General features: G+C 51.1%; 8 protein-coding genes across 8 annotated transcripts; 2 read left to right on the forward strand and 6 right to left on the reverse strand.

The window, feature by feature from the left end:
- Window positions 1-953: 953 nt before the first annotated feature.
- BO86DRAFT_435654 (putative 5-oxoprolinase) lies at window positions 954-5440 on the reverse strand (the record flags this gene model as incomplete). Its single annotated transcript, XM_025675970.1, has 8 exons — window positions 954-1922; window positions 1988-2189; window positions 2243-2521; window positions 2581-2687; window positions 2753-3852; window positions 3914-5075; window positions 5134-5322; window positions 5398-5440. The coding sequence occupies 8 exons, from the start codon at window positions 5438-5440 to the stop codon at window positions 1102-1104; spliced, it is 3903 nt and encodes a 1300-aa protein (XP_025525507.1). The 3' UTR covers window positions 954-1101.
- A 550-nt stretch (window positions 5441-5990) lies between these two features.
- On the forward strand, window positions 5991-8112 carry BO86DRAFT_435658 (flavin-containing monooxygenase; the record flags this gene model as incomplete). The annotated part of the gene is made up of 6 exons (XM_025675971.1): window positions 5991-6292; window positions 6351-6563; window positions 6630-6787; window positions 7001-7137; window positions 7211-7577; window positions 7646-8112. 6 exons carry the CDS (start codon window positions 5991-5993, stop codon window positions 8110-8112), a joined length of 1644 nt encoding a protein of 547 aa, XP_025525508.1.
- A 593-nt stretch (window positions 8113-8705) lies between these two features.
- Window positions 8706-10103, reverse strand: BO86DRAFT_317965 (putative 3-hydroxyisobutyrate dehydrogenase; the record flags this gene model as incomplete). Its single annotated transcript, XM_025668197.1, has 2 exons — window positions 8706-9278; window positions 9339-10103. 2 exons carry the CDS (start codon window positions 10101-10103, stop codon window positions 8706-8708), a joined length of 1338 nt encoding a protein of 445 aa, XP_025525509.1.
- A 752-nt stretch (window positions 10104-10855) lies between these two features.
- Window positions 10856-12476, reverse strand: BO86DRAFT_381100 (putative allantoate permease; the record flags this gene model as incomplete). Its single annotated transcript, XM_025670752.1, has 2 exons — window positions 10856-11939; window positions 12109-12476. 2 exons carry the CDS (start codon window positions 12474-12476, stop codon window positions 10856-10858), a joined length of 1452 nt encoding a protein of 483 aa, XP_025525510.1.
- Window positions 12477-13187: 711 nt separating this feature from the next.
- BO86DRAFT_342920 (PLP-dependent transferase) lies at window positions 13188-14685 on the reverse strand (the record flags this gene model as incomplete). The annotated part of the gene is made up of 5 exons (XM_025669133.1): window positions 13188-13306; window positions 13371-13460; window positions 13521-13763; window positions 13855-14329; window positions 14392-14685. The coding sequence occupies 5 exons, from the start codon at window positions 14683-14685 to the stop codon at window positions 13188-13190; spliced, it is 1221 nt and encodes a 406-aa protein (XP_025525511.1).
- A 2-nt stretch (window positions 14686-14687) lies between these two features.
- On the forward strand, window positions 14688-15973 carry BO86DRAFT_435669 (dihydrodipicolinate synthase family protein; the record flags this gene model as incomplete). The annotated part of the gene is made up of 2 exons (XM_025675972.1): window positions 14688-15360; window positions 15434-15973. The coding sequence occupies exons 1-2, from the start codon at window positions 14965-14967 to the stop codon at window positions 15971-15973; spliced, it is 936 nt and encodes a 311-aa protein (XP_025525512.1). The 5' UTR covers window positions 14688-14964.
- Window positions 15974-16168: 195 nt separating this feature from the next.
- On the reverse strand, window positions 16169-17309 carry BO86DRAFT_317912 (NAD(P)-dependent oxidoreductase; the record flags this gene model as incomplete). The annotated part of the gene is made up of 4 exons (XM_025668193.1): window positions 16169-16580; window positions 16647-16978; window positions 17032-17220; window positions 17280-17309. 4 exons carry the CDS (start codon window positions 17307-17309, stop codon window positions 16169-16171), a joined length of 963 nt encoding a protein of 320 aa, XP_025525513.1.
- A 110-nt stretch (window positions 17310-17419) lies between these two features.
- On the reverse strand, window positions 17420-20462 carry BO86DRAFT_148074 (uncharacterized protein). The gene is made up of 7 exons (XM_025666273.1): window positions 19941-20462; window positions 19845-19872; window positions 19721-19784; window positions 19416-19664; window positions 19098-19347; window positions 18901-19035; window positions 17420-18838 (listed from the first exon to the last, which is right to left on the reverse strand). The coding sequence occupies exons 1-7, from the start codon at window positions 20187-20189 to the stop codon at window positions 17531-17533; spliced, it is 2283 nt and encodes a 760-aa protein (XP_025525514.1). The 5' UTR covers window positions 20190-20462; the 3' UTR covers window positions 17420-17530.
- Window positions 20463-20673: the final 211 nt, after the last annotated feature.

A 20673-nucleotide genomic window follows, 5' to 3' on the forward strand; every position in this document is an offset into this window, starting at 1 on the left:
TATTGCTAATGATATACGTAACGTGCGCCTAGAGTGGGGCCGGATAGGCTTTAACGGGCTCATTAGTCAACAGCCCTTTCCGAACGATCGCCCTTTAAGTAAGTGGCCTGCGTACGGATCATTCCCCGACCAATCTTTGACCCTTCTTGAGTTGAAGGGGGGATATCAAGACACAACTTGGTCTTGTACGAGCGAACTCGGAGATGATCAGAGTCTCAGAGTGACAATGCAGGCCACGCTCGGCCTCATCTAAAAGGAAAGTGGATGCAAGCGAAATTGGTTCAACCATCCTGATTCCTGAGTCTCTCATTGCTGATTGTCAACAACGCACAACTGAGAATGCAAAGGAACTTGCTCGGCCTCTTACAAGGTCTTGGAACAGGACTTCAGGCGAGGCTCATTTATTCCTGGCCAAACTGCCACTAAGCCGTGGTCAGTGCGAGGAATGCGGCCAGGAGCCCATTGTGGGCATTCAAAAGATTACCCCTCGATAGGGCTCTACAGAGGTAGCTCAATCCAGGCTCATTTCGGTCCTCGGTATAATTGTGAGCCCCACTCGAAGGACACTAGGAAACACTGAATCATGTAGTACCAGACGATGTTGCGAGATGTTGACCAAGCTTCATATGTGTGCAAAGGGTTGACTATGGAAATCCTTCAGTGGCGTTCTGATCTAGCTACATCTTTTGCTCTATCTACCCATTCCATAACACAACAGAATCTACAATGTACCATCCAGGAGGAGACTACATTACTATCGCGTTGCAGTTCGATGGAAACCAGTTTGTGATTCCTTGATGCAATACTTAGCAACTCTGATATCTCACATCCATGCAATCTCCAGCGAGCAGGGTAGACATTACTGCCATATGTGCCACGGGTACAAGCGATCTAAGGAAGATTTCACTATCCCGTCTTTTGGAAGTCGGACATGTATCTAGAGTCCATGGCCCAGGAGGTTCTCCGGTCCAGTGAGACGCCGCTATTGCTCCCTAGTATAACATTGGCGTCGATTGGATGGCATCCTTTGAGAACCACCGTCTTAAGATAGACCTCGATGTGGCAAGCCCGAACCTTTCTTACTTCGGTGGATTCACAGTTTCAAACCTGTTCCGCCAAAGTCCGATGTGCAGCCACACTACCATTAGCCACCGGTATGAATGCGGGCATCACCATCGACTCGTCCCTGTCTTTGCTGACCACCTCTTCAGGGGATCCATAACCACCACCACCAGGGGTCTCGATCATGAACCGATCGCCCGGTTGAACCTGGACCGAACTCTTTCCACCGACATTGACCCGGCGACCAGCCTTCGTGATCCACGTATTCTTTCCCCGCTGGCCATCTTCTCCGCCTGCCATCCCGTACGGTGCGAAACTTCGTCGTTCCGAGAGGATCGACACCGACATGGGGAGCCTCAGCTCAAGCTCCCGGATGACTCCATCGCCACCGGGGTACCTGCCTGCGCCACCGCTGCCTTGACGAAGACTGAACTGTCGCAGGAGCACCGGGTATCGCCGTTCGAGCGACTCCGGGTCGGTGATCCGCGTGTTGGTCATGTTGGTGTGGACGCCTCCGGTTCCCGCCCAGCTGGGGCCGGCACCGCTGCCCCCGGCGATGGTTTCGTAGTATCCGAACCCGTCCTCGCCGTCGTTGCCGAAGGTCAGATTGTTCATGCATCCTTGGCTCGCGGCGCACACTCCGAAGCTCTTGAAGATGACGTCCACGATGCGCTGCGACGTCAGCACATTGCCGGCGCAGACGGCCGCTTCCGGGTTGGGACACAGGAGCGAGCCCTCCGGGATGATGATCTTGACGGGCTTGATACAGCCATGGTTGAGCGGGATGTCCGAATTGACCATGCAGCGCAGAGCAAAAATGACGGCGGAATTGCAAATTGCGATCGGAGCATTCCAGTTTCCTGTCACCCATAGGATTAGATTGCGATGGACCAGCTACGTGGAAATGGTGTAGGGAGATAATTACCGTATACTTCGGGGCCAGTGCCGGTGAAGTCAAAGATGGCAGACCCGTCGGTAGGGTTGATCGTGACTTTCAGTTTGATCGGGGTCCCATCGTCCATGTAGTCCACCGCCGAGATGTCTTCTCCACCGCGCTCCTGCGCAAGACGCTTCAGCAGAGTGCGCACGGCCAGCTCTGCTGCGTCTTGGATTGCACCCATATACACCTATTCTCTATCAGACAGCGTATCCCTTTCCTTTCGTCGAGGTTGGTACATACATGAACTACCGGGAAAGAGTACTCCTCGATAAGCCGTTGCATGAGACGAGCACCGCAGTGGTTCGCGGCCACTTGGGCCTTGAGATCAGTGACATTATCCTGGAATCGTCGCGACCCGCTGCTGCCTGGGTAACGTGCTGGCTCTACGCAGAGAACGCGGTATAGCTCATCCTCATCGAAGTGGCCCGCACGGACCAGGAGATGCGAGTTGAAGATAGCGCCTTCCTCCGCGAGAAGCTTCGACATTGGTGGCATCGATCCGGGGAGTATCCCACCAACCTGCCGACCGAGATAGTCAGCGGGCATGATTATAGAAAAACAACAAAGAAGTCACGCACATCAGCATGGTGGCCGCGTGAAGCGGCCCAGAATATAATATTCTTGCCAGCAGAGTCGAAGACCGGACTGATTACTGTTAGGTCGGGGAGATGAACACCTCCGTAGGCTGTGTTGACAGTGAGCAAGAGGCATTGACATGGGTCTTGAACGAGAATAAGCTGCATCACATACCTGGAGTATTAGAAAGCAAGACATCCCCTTCTTGCAGCTTTCCCTGCCACTCAGCAATCTGTGATCGTACGGCAAAGGCCATACTTCCAATCATGGCTGGTACATGAGGGGCGTTGGCAACCAAGTCCCCCTCCGGCGTGAAAATCGCACAAGTGAAGTCTAGTCGCTCCTTAATATTTGCACTGGTACTGACATTCTGCAGCACGCGACCCATTTGCTCAGCCACTCCCATGAACCGATGCCGAAAGATGGACAGCTGAATTGGGTCAATGGTTTCTGAGCTAGTTGACTTGGGGTTGGGTGACTCGAGATCAAGAATCAAGATATCATGGGCGACGGTCGCTTTTGCATCGGGACTGACGACGATCGTCTGCGTCTTGTCTATAATCATCGCGGGTCCTTGAATCTGGCTTGCCACAGGAAGTGTATCAAGTTTAAAGACAGGAGTGTCCACCCAACCCAGCGAGCTGAAATAAGTGGAAGCCCTCGAGCTCGGGGTGGCCGCCATTGTATTAGATGTAGAGTTCAAGACAGACTTGGCTTGGAGATGAGGGGAGCTTTCCTGGAAAGTACTGCACCCAATCGCCCGGACACGAATGGTGTCCACGTACACAGCACGGTTTACCGGAGTGAATCCGAATTGTTGATGATGTGCATTGACAAATGCTTCTTTCGCGTCACTAGCGGGGCTATCCCAGGGGATCATAATGGAGGTCTCGCTGCCATCGTATCTCATGTTCAGAAATCGGCAAGCTTGGACATTGTTGAATGGCTCCATCGTCTCGCTGCGACGAGCAGTCTCGACAAGGTTGTCCACGGAATCATTGAGAGCTTCGATAGTGGACTCCTCAAACGCCGTCGCGCAGACTCGCTCCTCTTCATGCACTACATCTGCTAGTCCGATTCCATAGGCAGACAGAATGGAGGAGTATTTATGGATGAGCACGCGTTGTATACCGAGATCGCTAGCAATGGCACAAGCGTGCTGGCCACCCGCACCGCCGAAGGAGGCGAGATGGTGTTTGGCAACATCGTGGCCCTTGTCCAGGGTCAAGCTCCGAATCGGCCCACACATTGCTGAATTGGCGACTTGGAGAAAGCTTTTCCAATGGTACAGATTAGCGGGGCTATACAATGACATACAACTCTGCTATCACTCACCCATCTGCAACTTCTGCCCATGTAAGTGACATCCCCGTCTCCTGGTTTATAACTTGGGTTAGCTCCTCGAACTTTTCAAGAACGACGTCTCTGTCTAATGGCTCGTCCTCATTTGGACCAAAGACTGATGGAAACTCCTCAGGAATCAAACGACCGAGCGCGAGATTGGCATCCGTCACGGTCAGGGGACCACCTTTGCGGTAGCAAGCAGGACCAGGGTTGGAAGAGGCGCTCTCCGGTCCGACGGACATGAGTCCATCCTTCCAGCTTAAGATACTCCCGCCGCCTGCGGCAATTGTATTGACATTGAGCTGTGGAGCGTGGATGGTGATTCCAGCCGTCGTTGTTTCAAAGATATGATCCAGCTGGCCGTCATAGCGACTAACGTCAGTGCTGGTTCCGCCCATATCGAAACCAATCACCGGATTTCGAGTTTCAGGATCGAAGCAGGTCTGCGCATAGCCAATTACGCCTCCGGCTGGCCCTGATAGAATGGAATGGAGCCCTGAGAGACTAGCTGAAGGTACCAGGCCTCCATCGGACTGCATGAATTCCAGTCGTGTGCGACCTTTTTCAATGTTGGGGAAGCTGTCTGAGAATTGTTGAAGATATCGCTTGATGCTCGGGGTCAAATATGCGTCAACAACCGTGGCGTTACCACGGGGGATAAGCTTCGGCCTTGCGGATGTCTCGTGTGAGAGTGACACATTCTCGAACCCAACCTTGAGCGCTAGATCTCGGATTAGACGTTCGTGCCTCGGAAAGCTGTATGAATGCATGAGACACACTGCCAGGGAGCGGAACCCTTCGTCGTAGATTCTCTGGAGATCAAGTCTCGTGCTGGCCAGATCTAGGGGCTGGATGACATGAATCATCTCTCCGGACTCCCCCATGACCTGTTCGGCAGGCCGAGGGGATGATAGTTGTATCCTTCGGAGATCCGAGTCGCTGCAAGCCTGCACAGTCACGCGCTCTCTGACTTCAGAGACCTTGGAATATAAGGGTAGCGGCCGCCGGATGGTCAAGTCAAACATATGGGGTCGGCTCTGGGTACCAATCTGGAGAACATCCTTGAAGCCTTCGGTGATCAGTAAGGCTGTCTGCTCGCCTTTCCTCTCGAGTAGGGCATTTGTTGCAACCGTGGTGCCCATGCGGATCCATTCTGATGCCAAAGAAGCTTAGTACTGCTACCAAAATAGGGAGGGAAACCAAAATCGTACCGACGTCTTTCAGGTCGAGCTCTGTTCCACGCGGAATGGTGGAGTTATAGTACTTTTCCAGGACGCGACGGATGGCTTCGGTGGGTGCATCCGCATAATTCTTCGGGTCCACCGACAAAATTTTGGCGACAATATCCTCCGCACCCTCGACTTTGCAGATACAATCCGTAAAGGTCCCGCCTCGGTCTGCTCGCCGTACTCGACATTAGCATTGGGGGCTCGTCACATGACAATTGTGACCTGAAGCACTGGCTTGAGACTCACCGATTGAGATGCGCAGAGGCTTCGTGTCTGTACTGGTGGGCATTGTGATGGGAGGTGAGAGGTGAGAGGTGAGAGGTGAGAGGTGAGAGGTGAGAGGTGTAAATTCAATGCTAATACGGTGTGTGTTCAAGCTGAAATGATCGATCTGCGTTACACATTCTTTCTCGTTCTTAGGGGAAAGAGATATATACGCCAATCGTCCAAACTCACCCCACGATAACGATAGGAGTTCCTCCGTCCGCTGTATGGAGATAAGGCGATAAGAGAGATTGAAAGAGGGGGGAAATCGGAGAAAGCTCCGCAGTGGAGGCGGGGCTGGCAATGTGGACGCTCTGGTGGAGCTCCACCCATTGCGCAGCTGTCAATGTCGAGATCCATTGATTTCACTTGTGCTCAACCAAACATGAGGCGTAAGTTAATCAGACAATCCAAAAGACCCATATTGGAGAGTCCGCGGCCAGGAACTCAAGTCTTTCGGAACCATAAATGGTCGTGTAGCCCTGTTACTGCACGATATATATTTTCGGTCAAGGCCAGAAAATTCCAGGTTTGACCCCGCAAGCCACTTCCATTTTTAATTCCCTTCTGTCAACATGGGCTCTATTGGCGATTATACCACAGCGAAGGTTCAATCTCGTGAGTCTTACGAGATCATCGATGAACCGAGTCGCTCGCGTCGCAAGATCCGAATCATTGTGATCGGAGCGGGCGCCAGCGCGTTGAATTTCGCCCACGATATCGACCAGAGCACACTCGACATCGAGTTGGTTCTGTATGAGAAGAACCCCGAGATTGGTGGCACTTGGTTTGAGAATCGGTACCCCGGATGTGGATGTGACATTCCTTCGGTGAACTATCAATTCTCATGGGCGCCCTCGCCTGACTGGACCTCATTGTACGTTTTGACAAGACTCCATCTTCACCAACTGACTGACTGACATGAGGTGGTGCAGTTACTCGGGCGCCCCTGAAATCTTGAAGTACTTCAAGCGAGTTGCGGACGAGCACGGATTGCACAAATATATTCGCCTCAGTCACCGAGTCGTAGGGGCATCGTGGAATGAACATGACGAACAGTGGCGTGTGAAGGTGCAAAGAGGTGACAATCCCGATGATGTGTTTGAGGATCGAGGTCACATCCTGGTCAACGCATCCGGGGTCTTGAAGTAAGTTGAACCACTAACTCGTCAGTGCATTGACTGAGCCAAAAAATAATTTATTTGGGTGCATAGCAAGTGGAAATGGCCTGCGATTCAGGGGCGAGAAACCTTCCAGGGCCCAATGCTTCATAGTGCGCATTGGGATGACCAAGTCGAGTTGAAAGGAAAACGCGTGGCCGTGATCGGCTCAGGATCCTCGGCGGTGCAAATTGTTCCAACCATCCAACCAAGTGAGTTGACCGGGACAATTGATTCGAGACTTCTGTTTCTCACCAAATCAATACAGTGGTCTCGTCCCTGAAATGCTTTATCCGCAGCGCATCTTGGGTGACCGCAGGATTCGGCCAGCGGTTCGCAGGAAAGGGAGGGACGAACTTCCAATGTCAGTCTTCTTTGGCCCGCCGGTGTGAAACCCACGGCACGCCGAGCTAATGGCCCTTCAGATACTGCGAAACAGAAGAAGATACTTCAAAACGACCCTCAGAAATATCTGGCTTATCGAAAGAAGATCGAATCGGAGCTCAATTCACGTTTCCGATTCATCCTCAATGGCTCGGAAGAGCAGGCCAACGCAAGAGCGGTACGATATGATCCCGTTCGCAATTGACGACAGAATACACCCAAGACTAACTATGGATATGCCAATTGATCAGTACGCGGAGAAAGACATGCGAACCAAGCTCGCCAGTCGGCCCGATATCGCTGACCACATCGTGCCCAAGGACTTTGCCGTGGGTTGCCGTCGGCCTACTCCCGGAAACGGATACCTCGAGGCACTCTGCAGCGACAATACCGAGGTCGTTTCGCAGTCAATCGCAGAGATCACCCCCAGGGGGATCAAGACCACCGATGGTGTTGAGCATGAAGTTGATGTGATTGTGTGTGCCACTGGATTTGATGTCAGTTGGCGGCCATCGTATCCTACAATTGGCAGGGAATCCCGCAGTCTCAGTGAACAGTGGAAGGACATCCCAAGGACCTACCTTTCCATCACCGTCCCGAACTTCCCCAACTATCTCAGTAAGCTTCACTTCATGCAGGGATTTCTTCCTGGCGATACGGTACGCTAATCATGGGTTGGTTCACAGTTTTCAACGGCCCCTTCGGCCCATACGGCCACGGCAGCTTCCTCCCCATCACAGAAACCCTGTCGCGCCACTTTCTCCAGATTCTCGAGAAAATGTCATCGGAGGGTGTCACCTCCTTTGAACCCAAAGCGGAGGCAGTCGCAGAATTCTTCGAGCATCACAGAAAGTTTATGCCCCGCACGGCTTGGACATCTCCATGTCGTTCGTGGTTCAAGCAGGGCACGGTCGATGGCGAGGTGATGATGTGGCCGGGGTCCAGAATCCACTTCTTCGAAACCATGAAGCAGCCCCGCTGGGAAGATTATCATCTTCGATACACGACAAACAATCGATTCGGATATCTGGGAAACGGGTTTGCCGCCCGCGAGTTTGATGGAAGCGATCTGTCGTGGTACCTCGGGACGTTGGAAGGCAATGAGCAGGCCTATCTTCCCGATGAGGAGTTTACAGATTTCATGGTGTACTAGATTTTGGGGTGATATCTACAACAATGAATATTTACTTGGATCATTCTGAACGGCTGCAAGACTTCGTAGCCATTCAGAAGACCGACAACCAAGATGAAGTGAAACACATCGAGATACATCCGAAGCTTTAGAATATGGTGATGTTGACCACCCAGACTTTAAGAGAGATTAGAGAGATCGCCCTCTCTGGCGAGACAGTACTGAGCCTGAACTCTAAAAGAGCTTGTGATGTTGTTTGCCCGAGGACTAGGATTTTGAGATCCCATTGGCAGTATACAAATCTCGTGGGTTCGACTGCTAAGGTTTCTGCTACTATTAACATGTTGTCAGCCTCTCAGAGGTGGGATATGATTGTCGCTTTAGTTGGCCTCTTGTTACAATGACAAGGCAGTATACATCATGTCCTGATAAGTTAACGTCACCGATACGCTATTGCCATTGAACAACAACCGCTTCCGCAAATTGAACGGATGTGCTGCCCTTAAAGACTAAACCTACTACTAAAAGAGGGGTTAAAAACGTAATGTTTGGTATCTCAATTGGATTCACATGTCACGGGGCCCCATAGTATCTGAAGGGCTGATGGATCCTCATCACCTAGGCCACGAGCCACACCTTGCTGCAATAGCTGCAGCGTAGTAGCTGTAATCGGGAGAGGATAGTTGTAGTCCTGGGCGAGAACTGTGACCTGCTTCTAAACCATGAGTTAATAGATGCCACACATAGACAAGGCAGATTATACTGACTAGGGTGTCCCTCGACTCTATTAGAGTATGTGGTGAAGCACTTTGTTGTCCCATCATTGCCGCAGCGACTAGTTTGAAGCTTTTGCTTGCGCCTGCTGCATTCGAGATAATCGAGTTTAGGGCATTGAGTGAGAGGCCAAGTTTGCTCCCGAGGGCAAGAGCTTCAACTGCTGCCACGCCGTGAACAATCTCCAGCATCTGGCAGATCAGTTTCGACTTTCGTTCATGCTCAGAAGTGTAGTCTTTTTGATGTGTCGCCGTAGAAACTAGGGATAAATCCCAAGGAATGAAGATTCGCACGAGGCCAGAATCATCTTCCTTGTCGTAACCAGTCCGTGAAGCAAATTGATAGAGAGACTCGGCGGCAGAGGCGATGTACAACGGGAAGTTCTTATTGAGGCCTTCCGAAGTGACGATTCGCTAAGACCGGGGTTAGCGTTCTGGAACACCTCCACTAGGTTGCAAGATGAGCTGACGTACCATATCTTTGACGAAGATGCTGAGAGCAGATTGGGGCGACCAGTCATCGCAAAGCATGTGTGGCACTCGGTTCTCAAACATCCAGCTATGCGCAGGACCTTTTAGCACCGTCTCATAAAATTGCTTTGTATTCAACCCCACGGTCGCGGCTAGTCCCATTGCCTCAGCTGCGATAGCAATATGAACTCCTGCAAGATGCTGATTGATAAGTTTGACTTTGTTGGCGCTGCCGAGTCCCCCCTCGATCGTGTATAGCGTTTGGCTAAGCGACTGTAGAGCTGGATGAGCAAGTCTTAGGGCATCCTGCGGTCCGGATGACATGATTGTCAGCGTGCCCTGAGCTGCACGGAGCACCCCACCAGATACAGGACAGTCAACAAGACTGATATCTGGCCTTGAGAACTGCTGGTGGATCTGATCCAAGAGCCTTAGGGGGAAGTGGGGGGCAACGGTGGAGCATAGTATAATAACTGCATTCTCCTTCAGGCCAAATACAGCACCAACTGCTTCGGCGAAAAACACCTCCTCTGTCTGCACCGAATTTGCTACCATGCAGATAAAGACATCGGCATCTTGAACACATTCTCGCGGACTTGAGGCAGCAGTGCCGCCCATGGCGAGTAATGTCTCGAGAGACATGGGATTGACGTCGAACCCACAGACGGGAAAGCCATCTTTGAGCAATTGTATAGCCATTCCTCTACCCATCGCGCCGAGACCAACAAACGCGATCTTGGGTTTTGCATTGACTTGCGTCTTTGTCATGGTGATCGTTCCTAGAGTGAAAGGGAAGCTGCTTGAAACGGACCGGGTTCACCAACTGTTGCATTAACGTTTAACGTCAGGAAAGGTGCAATGCTGACTATGGTCTCTTTAACCTCTGGCTTTAAGGTAGCGTCGAAAACAGCTTGGTCATTCTCCTAAGCCTATCCAAGAGTCTGTGAATATTTGCTTGGGTGAACGGCAGATCAAGACCTGACACTCCACCACTCCACTCCACTCCACTTCACTTACTCCACTCCACCTCACTCCACATCGGTTCACTCCACCTGCCTCCCACCCTCTCACTCACTTTCTGCGCTAATGTGAATGAACCTCCACTTCCAACACAACCGTCAAGTCCTATGATCAAGTAGCACGGACGTGTCTCCAATCTTGTGATGCTTTACGACTCAATTGGGAAAAGAGAAATGCGGAGGCGGACTTTTGAGCATGATGTCGTCCTCGAAGCTTGCGGTCCAGCACCAGAGTAGGGCACTTAGAAAATCAATTGACACAGGTATTGATTTGCACAGTTAGAAGGAAAGAGACGATGTAGTCATGCTCCTTGACCAGGCAGAAACCGTGAAGGGTCTACTACCCGCTGTGAAAAAGTATTGTAACAACATCTTACTCCAGGAAACGCTACAGCTATCCCGGATAATCATGAAACCCAGCAATCAAGGTCGAGCACGCTTCAAACAAACGAATTACCTATCCTGTGGGTCCCCAACTTGCACCACCTATGGAAAGGCTGATCAAAGTACATAGCGGAAAGCCGGCTGCTCAAAATCCGTCAAGTCGAGGAACTCAGTGCCGATAGCCACGTTATCGCCTGCGGGATCGGAAAGAGCCTTTCGGTCGCGTCTCCTGTTTTCGAAAATGTTTACCAGACGAATAGCCAGTAAGGTGACTGCTGCGAGAGCGTACATGATGGCGACCATCAGCTTGCCGTCAAAATACTCGGGCGCTTGGGTTGAGCGGAATGTCTGCGGTCCAATCCAGTTTCCCGCGGCGTAGGCCAATATCTGGAGGCCATTCACTGTGGCCTTCTTGGTGTAGCCGAGCGTATTGTTGGATATCATCACCATGACCAAACACCAGGAGGTGCCTGCAGCGCCGATAAAATAGTAGCCTACCAGCAGGCCAGCTTTGGCATGAAGGGGTAGGACAATCATCAGGATGCCACCCACCATGGGTATCAGGATGGCGATTATAGCAAAGATGGTGCGATCCAGAAATCTGTCCGAGAGATATGTCAACCCGAGCTTGCAGACAATGTCGACAAGTCCCATTGGCATGTTGAGCAAGAGGGACATGCGACTGGAGAAGCCAAAAGAGCTGATCACGATAGAACCGAAGGTCGTGATGCCCCCGTTGGGGATATTCATCAAGAGCGAGAAGAGCACGTAGAGATAGGTGCGCGGATCACGGAAGGCTTCGAAGAAATGGGCCCATTTCCAAGTATGGCTACCAATGCCTTGGAAGTTGCCCCGGATGCGATCAACAGCAATGAGCTTCTCCCGGTGGCTCAGGAATCTGGCCTGGATCTGATCGTTGGGCATGAGCCAAAAGTAAAGAGCGCCGGTTAGAACGGTAGGCAGGCCCAGCACGAGGAAGAGAATCTTCCACACAGCAATGGAAGATGTCTGTACACCCGACAGTCCATACGCAATTGCCGCGATCAGGATTTGAGCAAAGCCATTGCAAGCAAGCCAGAAGCCCATGCGTTTGGCCTGCTCATCTTGTTTGTACCAGCAGGAGGTGAACAGTACGAAGGCCGGAGTGACTGTTGCCTCGAACGCGCCGAGGAAAAACCGAACACAAAGCAGGCCAGCGTAGCTATTGGTTGCGACGTGACAGAGGAGCACGACACCCCAGATCAGAATGTTGAAGGAGGTATATTTCCCCAGCGGCAGTCGACGTAAGAGATACGTGGTGGGAAACATATATCAAAATCAGCATGGACAAGGCCAAGGGGGTAATTAAGGGAACGTGCAACGGTACTTACTCCCAAAAGATGTATCCAGCATAGAAGATACTCGACACCCAGCTGTATTGCTGCGAGTTTGGGTCCAGGTGGGTGTCCTCGCGGATCCCCATTAGAGAGGCATAATTCAAAGATGTTTTGTCGGCAAACTGGATGAGATACACCCAACACAGTAGAGGCATCAGAACTCGATCGATTTTGAACAACACTTTGCGGGACTCTTCGGGCGTATATTCGATTGCCTCTGCGGCCAGAAACTGTAGGGCTGGATCAACGTCTCCTGTGCCTCCATGCTTGATCTCGCCAGGCTGGATCTCGGTGTCTAGTTGCTCCACGTCGTCGTTTGGTGGAAACGGAGAGACCTTTTTTTCGTTGGGTTGGGTGGTCATACTGCCTTCTGTCACACTCATCTGAATTAGGGTAGAGAATTCTCAATTCCTGGACCCATCGCCGCTCCTTAAATGGATTCTCACGCTGACCCGATAAAAATGGAATACAAGACGCCTGAATGTCCAAGACATCATGGTTTGCTCCAAAGATAGCCATTTTGCGGGGGTGGTGGAGCTCCATCAGCCGGCAAGTTCTTATCTCTCCTGAAACCGAGAGATGATGCGGGGGTTGGCGTGGATTTCCATAGATAAGACCTTATTCCCGACTCTCCAGCGAGAGGTGATCGGAGTGTGAATTCCTTGGACAACCCCTCAAGCAGCAACAGAAGCTGTGGATGGTGTGAAATGATCCAGTCATAGGATAGCACAGGAATCCTATCAATGATATTCACAGGTACAAATTATCTCGTCCTGTATTACCCATTCACGGCATAATTCGAGGCGTTACCAGTGATAAGGAACAATTACGTAAGGCCAGCTTCAAACAAGTATTCGAGACAAATGTTGCCAATCGCTGTGCTGCTGCCTTTTGTCGAAATCCTCGGCTCAATTCATTGTATGTTTCTAACTACAGAGATCTTAAATTTGGAATAGAGCAGAGCAGTCGCTTTCGCGGAAAAAGATGTAATTGTATTGCAAGCATCGAAGTAGAGAATGTACATGAGCCTTGACTGCAGACAGCAATAGGTAGGAAGCATGCGAGTTTTTCAACTACTCTCCTGCCCGACAGACAACCTGATGGATGCATTCGGCGACATACCGCACATTGCCCTTGTGAAGTCCAGCTATAGACACTCTGGAGCTTTCGGCCATGTAAATGTGATGTGTCTCTAGACTCAGAATGTGTAAGCATAATGTGGATGTGTAGCTATAGACTCATGGTTATCTACTTACCTTTGAGAAGGTGAACCTGTTCGGGTGCGAGACCGAGTACGCAAAACATGCCTTTTTGCTGTGTTATCCTCGTCCAGTCGCCCGGGGTACCTGATGAAAAATGAGTTCCTGGAATGAAGGCATTATAAAGAAGAGTGATCCTTGCGATACCTAGTGTTGTCAATTCGTCAAATAATTGATTCCTCATTCCGGCAATCCGGGAGCTCATTGTTATTAGATCACGCCGCCATTGGGAGGACAAGCCATCGTCTGCTAGAATCGCAGTAACAATACGAGCCCCGAACGCCGGGGGGTTGGATATCTCGCCGCGGATCAACTGCGCCAAATTTGACTCCACATTACTGGCGACTTTGTGGTTGCGTGATACGAAAGCACATAGCCCCGTCCTCTCGCCTGTGAGAATGAGCAAAGGCGTATAAATGAGAGAGAATTACTCGAATTGAAAACACCGGATGATCTGTCCTTATTCGGAGAGAAGGCTTACCATAAAGTCCCATGCTCTTAGCAAAGGAAATGCAGACACCCATTTCAACATCCAGCTCCTCAGCGAAGTACCGGACGGCATACACGTCCTGATCGTAGTCCCCAGATGTCAATCCCAAGTAGGCCGCATCAAACAGGGGAAACAGTTGCCTCTCTTTCATGATGGCACCGATCTGTCGCCATTGCTCTGGGCTAGGATCCCAGCCAGTCGGATTGTGTGCACTAGCATGAAGCACAACGATTGACATTGGGTCTGCCTCGTTCAGCGCTCGAAGTAGCGATTGCATGTCAATCCCGTCCCTTGAGGCATAATCGAATTCCCGGACCGAGAAGCCCACTGATTCAAAGACCTGTCTGTGGTTGGACCAGCTCGGATTGGTGATGTAGACGGTTCGATCATGACCCAATGCCCGCCTGAGCATCATTCCTGCCACGTGCAGTGCCCCAGTGCCCGATAACGCCTGACAGGAGGCGACCTAGATGGAGATGATCAGCCACGTGAACCTCTTGCGGCAGTAGTATGGCTCAGGATAATTACCCGACCGTCGCGTATAGCGCTGGAATCCTTCCTGAAGACCAATTCCGTAACTAGCTTGCGGAATTGTGGATGGCCCAAAATTGGGAGATATTCGTGGTCGCAATTCTTGATAATGTCCTTAGCTGCTTCGACCGCTGGGAGTACCCAAGGATTCCCATGGCCATCTCGATAGGTACCTTGGCCCAGGTTCACTTTGCGAGGGTCTGGGTCAGCCTTATAAGCTTTGGTCAGGTCGAAGATCGCGTCCGGCGGCGTATAGGCCACGGTCGCAAAGACTGAAGACATTGATGACATTGCGCAGGAGAATGAGTGAGAGAGATTTACAAAGCGCAAACCAAAGTCTCCAAATTGAGGAGACAATCCTTGACCTTTGAATGGGCGGGCGCCCTATCTTGATCGTGAATGTGGAGTGGAGAAAAGGGTGGAGCTCCACTCCGTATCGAGATAAGAAGCATCGTGAGCATCGATAGATAAATCGATGACCCTACGACGGATTAGCTCGATGGTTCTCGTCAAAAAGTGTCTCAAGATCAGAAACGACAATTCCCTTCATCTCCAACTTTTTCGACCGCTATGGCTCCACGGAAGCCGAATTTCGGTGTGTACACACCATTGGTGACCTTCTTCGCCAAAGACGAATCTCTCGATCTTGCAAGCACCTTGACGCATGCAAAGCGCATGGCAGAGGGCGGCGTCGCTGGTCTAGTTCTTCAAGGAAGTAACGGAGAAGCACCACATCTGGATCACAGCGACCGCAAATCCCTGGTGCGCGCGGTGCGCGATCATCTCAATGAATTAGGGTATGCGCAAATGCAGCTGATCGTTGGCTGTGGCGCACCCAGTGTCCGAGAAACACTGGTACATATTACCGAGGCCGAAGAGTCTGGCGCCGATTTTGCACTGATCTTGCCTCCATCATATTGGGTCGCAGCCATGACCCCTGCTGTGATTGAGGGATTTTTCAACGATGTATGTTTCCCTCGCTTCGAACGTCACCTCGGATGACCAAGTCAGACTAACTTACTCTGCCTCAACCACACAGGTAGCATGCAGCTCCCCACTTCCGATGCTGATCTACAACTTCCCTGGCGTCACCGGCGGTATCGACATAAGTTCAGACTCGATCATTCGGCTCGCCCAGTCCAACTCCAACATTGTTGGCTGCAAGCTCACCTGTGGCAATGTCGGTAAGCTGCAGCGCATTTCATCCACACTGCCTACAGACTCCTTTGCTGCCTTTGGGGGAAAGTCGGATTTCTTCCTGCCCGCCTTGGTAGCCGGGTCCAACGGCATCATCGCGGCTCTTGCCAATATTGCTCCAAAAGTGCATGTGGAAGTGCTGAGGAGATATCAGGATGGTGACATCAGGGGTGCCCAAGAGCTCCAATCCTGTCTCAGTCATGCAGACGACGCCCTCGTCAAAGTGGGCGTAACTGGTGTCAAAGCCATTGTCTCCCATCATTTTGGGTATGGTTCAGGGCAAGGACGAAAGCCGTTGGAAAGCCGGACTGTGGATACCTTTAGCGCGAATGTCCTGGACCCCATTCAGAGGGTGGTTGATCTAGAGAAAATGTGTAAATAGCCCATACTTCCTAGAATTGAATACGAAAAGGGAGGCAGTCCCAAGAATAGAGTAAGTGATAGAGCTTATACATACTAACCACGATCGCAATCTGAGACCTCGGAACAGTGCTGTACAACTGATGCAGATTAAAGTAGGCCCCAAGGGGACGTGGTCATGCTTTAGCTGGGAGTATCACGTAGATGATAGACTATACTAAGTAAGAGATTCATTTCCCTGCCGACTATTCGCACTCCAGAATGACAGCCCCGCCTCTAGCCGCGCCGTGCCGTAGATAGCCGAGCTGTCCACATTGTCACCGGCATACTCGCGCGCAGTGCTCAGCCTCTTGGACGCCGTTTCGAGCGTGCAAAGGCGGGTATTACAACTGTCGGCAATAGACAGAGCATGCTTCATGTCCTTACATGCGAGCGCGGCCGCGAACCCAGGCGCTGTGTCCAAAGGAGGTGCATAGGCTCCACTCGTAATGCGTCTGCTGTAACTTTGCAGTACGGGTCCGAACATGTTTGCAATAAAGTCTTCCATCTGTTGGGTCCCGATTCCTGTGACTTCAGCAAAGACCTGTGCTTCAGCAATGACCTCCATGAAGCTGATGACGAGGATGTTCCTTCATTGAGATGAGATAATCAGTTGATTGAGGACGGTCGAATAAGGGAGATGTTGATGGATTCACCCTGAAATTTTGAGGAGACTCGATCTGTGCACATCTTCTCCCATATCAATAATGCTGCGTCCCATGACATCCATGATAAGAGGTCGAACTCTTTCAATTGCTGCAGCAGGACCAGCTACAGCAAATATGAGCTTCCCAGCGGCTGCTACGGGGCTTGCGCCGAACACCGGTGCTGCAATAAATGTCGCCCCGTGGTCCTGGAGATGCCTCGCTGCCCATTCGGATGTGTCGGGGTGTATCGTGGACGTGTCAACGAATATTTTACCCTCGAGCGAGATCTCCATGGCCGCGGCGTTTTCTAGGAGGTCTTTCAAGACATCATCGGTGGAGATCTTGAACCTGTCAGCGTTTTCATTGAACTCAAACGTCGCAATGCGACACCCACCATTGTGAAAATGACATCCGATTCCTGAACTAGCGCACCGAACTCTTCTTCAGGCACGGCTCCTGCATCACGAAGAGCATCTCCCTTGGAGATTGTCCTGTTACTGTACCGAAGAGGAGGCAAGTCCTTGGCTCGAAAGTATTTCTGGAGGTTCAATGACATGCCAAGACCCATGGATCCGAGGCCATACTAGGGCATCACCGAGTAAGTCACGTGCATACAAGTGGAATTCCGGGGTTGAAACTTACCCAGCCAACTCGGGGGATAGATTGAATCATCGTCTTTGTTTGATTGTGAATAGTGACTATTAGTTCGAAAAGTCTCTTGAAGATAATGCAGTATGCGGGAGATGCGCCGCGCCCGTGTGGTTGTCTTAAATGAGCCCCGGCCCGCAGGCGCCGCGCAGATAGCGAAAGCGGGGTATGAAGTGACAACCTGTGTGTGTTAAGTTGGCCAAGTGGAGCTCCACATCCTCCTCCACTTACTCTCTGGTCCACGACTACGTAGCCTCGTCGGGGAGTTCTCTCAGTACAGCCAACATCGACGGCCCAATGCTCCACACAAGTCGCTGCTGACAGAAGGTCTTGACGAGCTCTGCAAACCTCACTTGCCCTTCCTCTAATAGAGTAAAAAAGGCTTCACGGTCCGTAGACCACAACCGTGGATCGCGACTCCCCCGATCTTGTCTAATAGCTGGGGAGTACTGCAAGGCGGCCTCTAGGAGTGAGTTGAAGATCAACATACATGGCTCGGATGTCCGTGGAAGTTCGTTGAATGTATTCAAATGATCACGAATCTCCGTTGTTGCACGCCTGAGCGCTCCCCAGATGCACAGAAGGACCCCGTAGCTAGTAACTGTGACCCACGGCGCTTCAAAAGCAATTCTTTGCGAGTCCTCACCGTATATGCTAGCGAGTGCAGCAGAAAGCTCACTGAGTAAGGCAAGCACACCCTCATTGCCGCCCGGTCGAGGTGCCACCCAAGGCGCAGATCGTCGAACCGCGACAAAGTTACCTCGCATCAGATGGGTTGAGGCAGCCAGGCCGGCAATTAAGCTGTTATCGACGATGCCTCCAATCAGTAGCTGATCGGGCCGACACAGATTGACCTGCAGGGATACAATAAAGAGCTCGTTGGTTCTCCACTGAAGAAACTGGGGACTGTCACTCGTGGTGGCCGCGTCTTTCACAAGTTTGCCAATGTTACGTATGGCCATGTGAACACTCTTGGTTTGACTTTGAGTCAGGATGTGGAATGGATTTGGGTCAGAATAGCTGGGTGGCATTTGGTAGTAACACCGTGTGAAGTCCCGCACCAGAGTATCCAGGTTTGCTAGCACGTAGAATGCTGCAATCGGCGATGCTTCGAGAACAGAGGTTAACTCGGTTCCGGGATCTTCAGTCATGAGTTGCTGCGTCGCCATTGTCAAGGAAGCTGCTGCTAGCCCGCGAGGCTGGTGGAGCAAATCGTTGGTGAATGTCAAGGCAGAGACACCGAAATACTCGCTGAATCTCCGAATCCATATTTCAGGGTCTTTCGCCTCCCAGAGCTTGGTTGGGAAGGGGAGCTCCCATCGTAGCTCCATTGAAGACATCAATGGCCGGGAGTTGCAGGGTACGAAAACATGTGAGTCCAGGAAGACCAATGTGTAGAGCGCCATCCGTGTGGACTCTGCAGTTATATAGGAGGTCCATCGGGTGTACACGGTTTGCGATTGCTCTGTGTGGGGGTAGTCGATGTCGTACAGCCAGGACCGTGACTCGGGCATGACAATCTCTTGATGAGAGAGACCGACCTCGCGTAGAGCCTGAGCTTTGATGAGCTACCGTCTCACGGGACGGTAAATAAGGGAGGGGAGCTTGAACTAACATCGACAATTTGTCGCAGCATGTCCCGTGCTGTCCGGAATTGGGCTGCTTCTCCTGCATAAACACCATATATCATGTACAGTATCCAGGCTTGCATCACCCAGGGTTTCCGTATGTTGCCGCATTCATTGGACACCTATCTCGACATTGATTAGCATCCAAGCACATGAAGCCTAGAATGGACAATGTCTTATTTACCATATTTCGAAGTTCCTGTTGTCCACTTTGCCACGTATCCTGACGCCAGTGCACCCGGGCTTGGGCTTCTTCATCGGTGCATACCACTGACGAGCATAAGCTACCTATCACGGCCACAGCTTTGAGCAGTAGCTTCGGTGCCGATGATACTGTAAATGTAGGCCGGTGCAACAACGGTAGCGACGGATGGAAATGCTCAAAGTAGTTCTTGACTTTCCCTTCCATGTCATAGTCGCTTCGATCGGTGTAGCTGTGGTGATTAGAAACGTCCTCCCGTGTGCATGAAATCAAGCTCAATAGGTAAAGGTAAAGACATACATTGGCGAGGGCATTATGTATTCTCGCGGAAGATTGGTAGCAAAGGAGCTATGCTCCTCCCAAAAGTGATCGCCAGGCATAGCATTTGCAGTCAGCGCCTCGCTCGGTGTCAGGATATCGGTCGCAGCTACAAGCGTGGTCGTCTCAACAACTGGCTGGTAGCTCTGCTGTGGACTTGTTTGCGGCCGAGATGCATGATTAGCAGATGCTTCTGCCGGGCAACGACCCCGGTGCCTTCTCAACACGTCACTGGGAGCTGTTTAGTAATAATAGAAGGAGCCATGGGGCGCAAGTATGATAGAGACCTTCTAGTAAAAACCGCATGACAGCCATCGCATTCGAAATCATGACTCAGGGCACGATGATGACCTAAGTGGACAACAATCACTACTTGTCGGTCTCGTCCGCTCTTCAAGGCTCAGAACTTACGCGCGCGCTTATGCCGTCGCAGGTTCTCCTGTGAGGACAGCGAAGTTAAGCATCAGAGGATCTAGAGAGTGGAGGAAGCAAATACATGATACTTACATTTCTGGTGAATGTTTTCGGACATTCATCGCACGGGAATGGTCGACTTGAGCTGGGAGCCTGGCCCTCTGCTGGGGGCTTTGCATGAGCGCCCGCCATCTCAGATGTTTCCAACATCAAATTCTGAATGGTATCACGTGTATTCAGCAATACACCTACTAGGTACTCCGTACACCTTGGTGATTGATGTAAAGAGGGGGCTGGAGGCCAATCGAGCCTCAGGCAGATAAACTTAACCCCTCTTCTCATTCGGTCACGTGACCGTTATCGGCCCATTTGGTGCATTCTCGAGTAGGAGTCCGGTACAGCTTTGTTCCGAGGTTAGGGCGTGCGTCGTAGGTACGGTAATGAAAGACACCAACCAGTCTTCACCGGAGGAATCTCATGAGTAGGACAATTTGTTGCTTGTTCGAAAAGTGATTATTATTGATTGCGGTGTCGTACTTAAAGTCGGATATATATTTACATAAATTGGTTGAGCGGTGCTGAGGTCAACCGCTTCGAAGGTCGGAACCCCTCGAAACAATCTCACACGTAGTACTCCGTAGACTGAAGCGAGTGGCAGTGTTATCAGTTTATCTGGAGATTTGAAGAATGAGTTATTCCTCTAACCGTCAAGTCCCAATAAAACTTTTTGAACAAAGATGATGAATCATGCTAAGTATATTTGTAGTGACTCAACTCCATAGCCCTGCAGTAGAAACTGTAATAAGTTGCATGTTATATATTTGAA

The sequence above is a fragment of the Aspergillus japonicus genome (genome assembly GCF_003184785.1).
Source record: "Aspergillus japonicus CBS 114.51 unplaced genomic scaffold BO86scaffold_43, whole genome shotgun sequence".
In the NCBI taxonomy this organism is placed as follows: Eukaryota; Fungi; Ascomycota; class Eurotiomycetes; order Eurotiales; family Aspergillaceae; genus Aspergillus; species Aspergillus japonicus.